Source organism: Parasteatoda tepidariorum, chromosome 1, assembly GCF_982258835.1.
Source record: "Parasteatoda tepidariorum strain Cologne lab strain chromosome 1, Ptep-v5.0, whole genome shotgun sequence".
In the NCBI taxonomy this organism is placed as follows: domain Eukaryota; kingdom Metazoa; phylum Arthropoda; class Arachnida; order Araneae; family Theridiidae; genus Parasteatoda; species Parasteatoda tepidariorum.
In genome coordinates, this window is record NC_141755.1 from 60785071 (window position 1) to 60793096 (window position 8026).

The 8026-nt window shown below is 29.7% G+C and overlaps 1 protein-coding gene across 1 annotated transcript; it reads right to left on the reverse strand.

The window, feature by feature from the left end:
• Positions 1-602: 602 nt before the first annotated feature.
• LOC139425500 (uncharacterized) lies at positions 603-8026 on the reverse strand. Its single transcript, XM_087166311.1, has 4 exons — positions 7926-8026; positions 5947-6095; positions 3126-3255; positions 603-1009 (listed from the first exon to the last, which is right to left on the reverse strand). The coding sequence occupies exons 2-4, from the start codon at positions 6077-6079 to the stop codon at positions 781-783; spliced, it is 492 nt and encodes a 163-aa protein (XP_087022437.1). The 5' UTR covers positions 6080-6095; positions 7926-8026; the 3' UTR covers positions 603-780.

The window sequence follows — 8026 nt, forward strand, 5'->3', positions numbered from 1 at the left end:
AACTATGCCATTTTTTCAACAAAAAATGATAATAAACTAAAACCACTTTAAGATCAATCAAATTGAGACTCTTTTTCAGCAGAAAGTTAAGTAATAAAAGAGATTTCTAATGTTTTCTTTTCTTCGTCGGAAATTTTAGTATTAATAATCAAATAAATCATTTGAATAAAATTTAATATAAGTGAGTATAAGTGTTACTAACCAGCATTTTAATAATCATAATAAGCAAGAAACGGATGTACAGATACAACGTTTATTTCAGAATGCTTTCGAAATAAAAAATATCGTAATTACTTGAAAATCGAGTTATTTATTTTAGAAGGAAGTATTTTTTAAATTACGTTCTTTATCAAATTCTTCGAAGATCTTCGCCAAGTGAAATAAAAAAAAACCTCCGTTTAAGTGCTTTACACTTGATACAAAACCATAATTTTAAATTATATGCGCCATCTTGCCGTGAAGAATTATTTTGTGTTCAGGATGGACAAGTAACTTAAATATTTTAAAAGTTATTTAATTTTATTAAAAAAAGGCTGCCAATTTGGCGATATATTTCCATCTACATGAAAATCATCAAAATTAATGGATAATTCCCAGTTTTTTCCAATGCTGGTCTTTTATATTGAAATTTCTTAGAGTGTATGGCATTTTTATAAAAATACAATAAGCGTTTTATGCTGGTATTCTAGTTTATTTTGCAATGCAAGTTGCAAAAATATTGCCTTTGAATCATTATTTTTTAAAAAAATGTATCTATTCAGATTCAGGTAGAGATTTTCATCATAAGTTTGAAAGAAGTAAATCCATGTATTTGCTGATGCGTTGTTTCACGTCATGTTCCGCATCCGAAATTGAGATGAGATCTTTAACACCCTGAGCAACTTCTTCTTGACAGTAATCACCGATGACTAAAGTTGACATGAAGACTTCCTCCGCTGCCTTTTCCCCCGTCTCGCCACACTCATTGCCGATTTTCTCGAAAAAGCAAGCGAATCTTCCGGCAGAGGATCTATATGTAAAATTAAGTTTTTGTAAAAAGAGATTAAAAGGTATTATTAGCTCTAACACCTAAAAATTGACTTTGTAAAGCAAAGACGAAAATGAAAATGTAAAAAAAGAGAGGGGAAAAAAAAACATCATTTGGTCGAAATATTGTGAGGAAGGGAATTTCGCACTTACGAATATGATTAACATTTAATTCTGTTGCTTTACATCTTTTCCTTTAAGAACCGTTTTAATATTAGAAAAGCGCAAACTTACTGTAAAGTTTATTTCTTTATCCTTGGAAACCCCTTCCCTTGGCGAACAGGTAATCTTTGGCCAAGCCCCTTCCAGTCAAGTAAAATGTGAAAAGAGTAGAGCTGCTTAGCATCTTTTGTTAACAGATACTTAAAATTATTTATAATCAAAAAGCTTCCTTATAAAACTAAATGAAACCTAGTGGCGTAGTCTAAGTGGAAAGTGGGAATAAATGTAAGGCAAGTGGTAATTTATTTTTAATAAAAAAAGGGTAAAAAATTAGGACTTATAAAAGCACTAAATTATAAAAAAAATCTCGCATTTTTTTAATAGAACAATCATTATAGGGTGGACTAATATCGGCAAAATTCTTCGGTCGTTCGTCCACAATTTTCTTTTGCAAAAACAGTTTGCTGGAAAAAACTAATAAAGGCTACTAAATTTGTACTTATTTTTAATTAATAGTCTATACTGCTAAAATGTTTCGTACAAACAATTTATAAATAAAATAAACATGCTTATTTTTTAATTAATTATGAACAAACAAAAGCTAAATTTTACTTTTATTTTTTAATTAACAACTAATTTTCAATGTTTATATCAAACAAAGTGATGGTATAAACAGATATAATTGGACAAGGCAACACAAATATATATATATATATATCTATATATTTATATCTCTCTCTCTATATATATATATATGAAATGTAAATAATTTAGAATAAAATTAAAAAGCAACCTAGTTAAAAAAAAAACGAAAACAAAATTTTGTGATCAGCTCACACTATTATATTCTCAAAAATAGTGCTTTCTAATCCTGTATTAATATAGACAAAGCAAAATATGTGTAATAGTATGCAGAGCACCAAAGGAAAATCAAAGAAACGATTCGAAAATAAAATTTTATCAACTGAGACCTAAAAAAATTCCAAGAAAAATACAGCATATTACACTAATAGGACCAAAAAAGAACATACAAAGCGAGGAAGCAGAATGAACATAGCTTCGAGATTTTAAAATATGAAATTAAAGCTTAAATTGAGGGTAGATATTTTTTAAGGCGCATTCATATAGAAATTAAAAAATGGCATTTTTTTCTGTTATCTTGTATTGTCCTGAAAATTGAATGTGTGCAAGGTAATAATATATTATACTGGATAAATTTAAAGTTCATAACTCAGAAAAGCTTGAATGTTAAATTCAACAAATTAATTTGATGATAATTTTTATGGAAATAATTAACATGTTTCAAATAATACTGGAAAAGGTTGTTCGTTAGTTATAGAATTTATAGGCATGGATTTGCTCGAATTGGATTTGCACATGGAAAAATATCAATCTAGACCAGCGGTTCTCATTTTTTTTCGGCTGCTGAACCCTATATCAATAACATTCTTTTTGAGGAATCGCGAGACTTAAAAGTATTTTCCTTAACAATTGTGAAAAATATTATTGAACTAATGACCATTATTTATTTTCAAAATATTTAAATAATTAAAATTGTATTCATTAATTTAAAAATATTTATTGAATAAATGAAGAATGCAGTTTTAATAATACTTGTCTTCAAATTAGGTTTTATGTTATACAGATTAATTCACAGGCCCACAGTTGTATGTAGTCTAGTTCATAACATGATTCTATTGCATGCATAAGCTGAAAATACATGAGCTGAAATGCTGTTTGCGTTGAAATACAAATGAAAAAGTGCGAATATATACGTTGAGAATAGTTATTAAATCAATATTTAATAACTACTGGAAAATTAATTGCATATAAATTTTATTTCTTGGTTTTGTAACTGATAATGTTTCCTTAACTCTCGGAGGCCATGAAGCGCCTTTCCATAGTACAGTTACAGTACACCTTGTTTCTATACTTACAAGCATTCATATTTTCGGTCATCGTCTATATCGTTTATTATAGGCTGTATGAATACTTCAGGGAATCTTTCACATGATCTGGCATTTTTCTTAAGCGTGGATAGATAACACTGCAAATTTTCAGTAACATCTATTAAAAAAGAGCCCATTAAAAAAATGTCTATTCAACATTGAAACAGCATTCAAGACAAATAAAATCAAGTGAAATGATTATACTTGTGAATTAGCGACCAAATTAAACATTACGCTTGTTTTATTATCCTTTATACACCTTATTTTATACATTAATAGTTGGATTGTACTCATCTGCTTATAAAGAACATTATGCTTGTCTTATAACATATTGTCTTGTTTTAATAATTTCAACACTTCTTAACTGATATAGCATAATCGGTATAAAGAATATTAGATGGTATTCAAGATTTTTAATAAATTTCCAATATTGAATAGTTTTAGTTCATTTTCGAAAAGAGGGTGCAACGCTGTATTTGATACAGTTCGATAAAAAGACAAAGTTTTCTTCATTTTGACTTAAAAGACGGAGCGTACAAAATGTATGTGGCTACCAAAGAATTCTATTATGTATGAGATTTATCAGATATTATAAAATATAGCCTTTTGGTTTCTCAGGAGTTTGGCATAGAGCATGGATAATCAAACGTTTAGGAGAATACCACATTAAAAAATTAAAAAAAAAAAAATTCGCTTGCTACCTCCAACTTACTAAAAAGGATTAAAAAAGAAAAAAAATTAACACACTGACAATGGACTTTTTACGCAAATAGCAGATAGATTTTTTACGCGTATACATTGAAAGTGTAGATTTAAAAAAATTTAAATAAGAAATGTACAAACAAAGTTTTATTGTTAATAAACATTTTTAAAAGTTCAATCAGTTAGATTCTGCTAAAATAGATTATTTAAAACATTTAATTAGAGTTTTTATCGATCTTGATAAAGCTTAAAGCTCCAATCGACGATATTATTATTCTCGCATTTTTTTAAAAAAAAAATTCTGTATATGCTCGTTAGCACAGTTTATATCCCTTTGGACCTCATTGTGGTATGCATGTGTCACGGGTTGACTATCCACAATAACATTAACGTAACTTTTATCATGTTCTTAACCAATGGAACAGACATCAGTCGTGTCCACTGAGCTTCAAACTGGGATCCTCCATCTCAATCTGGATTTTATATGAATAGTTCATGCTTCTTACGGAGGGATAAAGAAATGTAAGATATACGAGTGCCAAAATTATCACCGACAATATTACCGACCATTTGAAGAAATTAAACTCATTACCGATAGCATCAGCGTTTTCACTGTATATATTGATTTATAAATAGTATTTGTATGATTTATAAATAGTATTTGTATGATTTATAAATAGTATTTGTATGATTTATAAATAGTATTTGTAAATGCATAGAAGCAAGTGCTTTAGTCCAGATGACAATAATTTTGCAAAAAAAAAAAAAAAAAAAAAAAAACTGAACATTTGCTGTTTTCAAAGTTTCGATTGTAAATTGGTTCTGCGATTTTGATCTTTTCTTCGACTAAAGAATAGTCCTTGTGAAATTCGAGAGTCCGTTTACTGATCCCAAAATTTTAAGAAAGCTGAAGACGAACCTAAGATTAAACATTTGATGTTAGAATCAAAAGCTAAACGAATGAATGAATAGATGGTTGCTAATAAAAATGTTTTAAGGGTCACTAAGGCTGTTTTTCCAAGACTCTGCCCATCATATGAAATAACAATACCTTGGAGCAAATAATATGCTATTTTTACGAACGCATAAATATATTTAATCAAGCAAAAACGGGATGAATAATTATAAAGATAATAAGCTTTAGAAAATGTAATAAATAACTTTTAAAACAATTTAAACTATAGCGAAACAGTAGACGTATTGACTACATGGGAGTGTTAGTCAGTCATTCGAAAGAGTCTTGCCAACTATGTATTGAATGAGCAATTTCTTTTGATAAGCAATCTGACAAAATGTTAAACATGTCTTTTCAGTGGTCAGAAAGTAAGAAGGTTGAATGTAATTAAATAAATAACATTTCTGAAGAAGTGATAATTTGAACTGAATGTGTAGCAGAATATCAAAAATCCCGGAGATCAAATTACGGTATAAAATATCGACGCTTAGAGTGCTTCATTCGTAAAATCCATTTCTACAGTAGAATAGTATACTGTAATTGTAACTTGTATTGTAAAAAAAATTTATAACCCAGCATATGACGCATATTATATTTTCATGAAAATTTCATACACCCTAAGAAATTTTGGTATAAAAAATTGGCAATTTGGGTGCTGATTTTTTTTACAAAAAAACTTTTAATCAAATTTTTAACCGGAGCTTATTATCCGTAAAATACATTTAATCGTAAATTACATTCTTATCGCAGATTATACCACAACTTTTACAGTAATATTTATTTAACTTAACTGATTCAGTAATTTTATGGTAATTATTACGGTAAAAATTACGTTTTAACAAATTTTTTTCTTCCGTAACATGCTTTGGTAAAAATGGAGTTTACGATAAAAAGTACTGGCACGTTGAATGTCTGTACGTTTAACCGTAAACCGAACGTTTAACCGAAATAGAAACAATATACTTCACTAGAAGTCAAGGTAGTTGCGAAAAATTCTGACTTATCTCTAGAATTTTTACATCATTAATTACATGTGTAATTTAAATTTACAAAAATAATATTGAACTAAATGAAATCTATAAGAGGAAAAAAATGGTTAATAATTATTCTTAATTATGTACAAGTAAGTAAGTAGTGTTCCATTGTACATACCCTTGTAAAGTTTGGTGTTTTCGTCGCAGACTTTTTCAACGCCTCTCAGACTTTTTTCTACATATTCCGGAGACCACCTAAGTGTGCTACCACAGTCCTCTATTTCTCTCATCTCTTTCCTTAAACACGTCATATCCGCGATGAGTGACCTGCTCAATAAATAATGACATTGTGTTACATTTTAAAGAAATATTCAGGTTTTTAAGAAAATAAAAAGAATTTTTACAAGTTGGAAATTGCATATTATGTGTCCCAAATAGCAGACAACCTTAAGGTAAAAGCTGCATTTTCATTTGGTTGACTTGGAAAGGTTGAAAGTGAAAGCTAAGAGAAGGTGTTTTTATCGTAGACTTTTTCAGAGCTTTTTCTAAATTTTCTGGAGAGCGCATGAGTATGCCACCACAGTCCCCTATCACTTTCTTTACATAACCTTGTACCACCTTACATTATTTTATGTACATATCCTTGTAGTGTTTTAAGATTCCAATTTTACAAAGGTATGTACAATGGATGACAACTGGGCTTACTTATGTACACATAATTTAGAATAATTATTAGTAAAAATATTAGTAAGTTTTTTCCCTTAAAGATTGAATTATGTCATGCAAGAAACTTTACAAAAAAATCTCATATTTTAGTTTCCACAGTAAATTAATTATGTTTTTGCCTTTTTTACACTCTTGTTTTGTCCTGGCTCTCAAATGCAACATTTCGTTTGTATAGAAAACTTAATGATTAATTAATCTTCACCTTTAAAGTATTAAAGAAAAGTATGCAATAAGCCAGCGCAAATAAACGTTGTTTTAGTGATGGTCATAAAATCTGAAATAAACATCGAGAAGGTGAAATTATCCTTTTTGAAAACACATTCTTCTTTTGATTTTCAAATGATGATTCATCTTCTATTTCTGAAGGGTTTTCTCGCTATGTTTTGTAAAGGCAGCTCTAAAGCATAGTTAAATTTAACATTGTCCCAAGCTTGTATGGTTTATTTTTTTTAATAATTTATGAACCTTGTTGGAATTTTTTATAATGGCTGTTGCTGAAATAAAAATTAACTTTTGACTGCTATCTGGGGTGTGTGTGCTTTGTGGAGTGTTTGGCCATCACCTCCTTGAAGAACGAAGGCTTCAGCACGGATCAATTTAGTAGTCTGACGTAGAGAACATAAACTGCGCAGTCGATGAAAAAGAGAAAAGATGTTACTACGTTCGGGCTACTAAGTTGCGCAGTAGTGGAAAATACGAAATATGTCATGGATTACTAAAGGATCAAATTTCTTGTTTATGGTAACCCGTGCTAAGGCCTTCTCTTTTCTAGGGCGTATTGGTTGGGTGCGGTGTTCATTAACCAGATGGCCCAAAGCAATGACAAAAATTGCTACAATTTTCGGTTTATATAATTTTTCTGAAACCAAAAAAGATTCAATTGAAAGCTTCACTAAGTAGCAACGAGATCTCTTCTCTAAATATCAGACAACATTAGAGTGTTATAATTAGTATTTTATTATAAAAAATTGTAGTGACACCAGGTAAATAATCAGATATCAAGAATATTTATTTCTTACAATTGTCCAGAAGATTGGTTATGACGCCACTTTGGCCTTCCAATATGCATTCTGCCTTATCCTGGTGTTATATCTTCTTTTTACCGGGAGCTTGACTGAATGAAAAGAGAGGCTTTTCAAAGGTCTCAGGAGGACCCCGCCCCCTTTTTGACTAAAAAGTCGCCAGCCTTCTTTCCAGGAATCCCACAGTGGGGTGGTATCCACTGGAAGGAAGGAGAGATCGACATTACCAGCTTTCTGCACTGCAGAATACGGGTATTACGGGTATACTGTCTATTTGTAAAATATTGCAGAGCATACGTGGAGTCTAATAAAATAACCGCTCTATCAAAGCTTTATCAAAATTGTTTTTGATACAATAATAATAAAAAATATTCTGAAGTAATAGTTTTAGAAAATAATGATGTCTTACGAACAGATTTGCTGTAATTCCTCAGTATTTGTTGGAAATTTTTCCACAGAATTTGTTTTCAAGCAAGAATTGATTCTATCATAACATGTTTCATGCTCCTC

What these genes read in the sequence shown, in the direction of transcription:
- LOC139425500 (XM_087166311.1), bottom strand. Translation starts at nt 6,079, where the DNA reads ATGACGTGTTTAAGGAAAGAGATGAGAGAAATAGAGGACTGTGGTAGC. An exon ending in AAACACCAAACTTTACAAGG is followed by an intron (nt 3,256 to 5,946) that starts GTATGTACAATG and finishes CTTTTTTAATAG; the next exon opens with ATGTTACTGAAAATTTGCAG. An exon ending in GACCGAAAATATGAATGCTT is followed by an intron (nt 1,010 to 3,125) that starts GTAAGTATAGAA and finishes TTTTACATATAG; the next exon opens with ATCCTCTGCCGGAAGATTCG.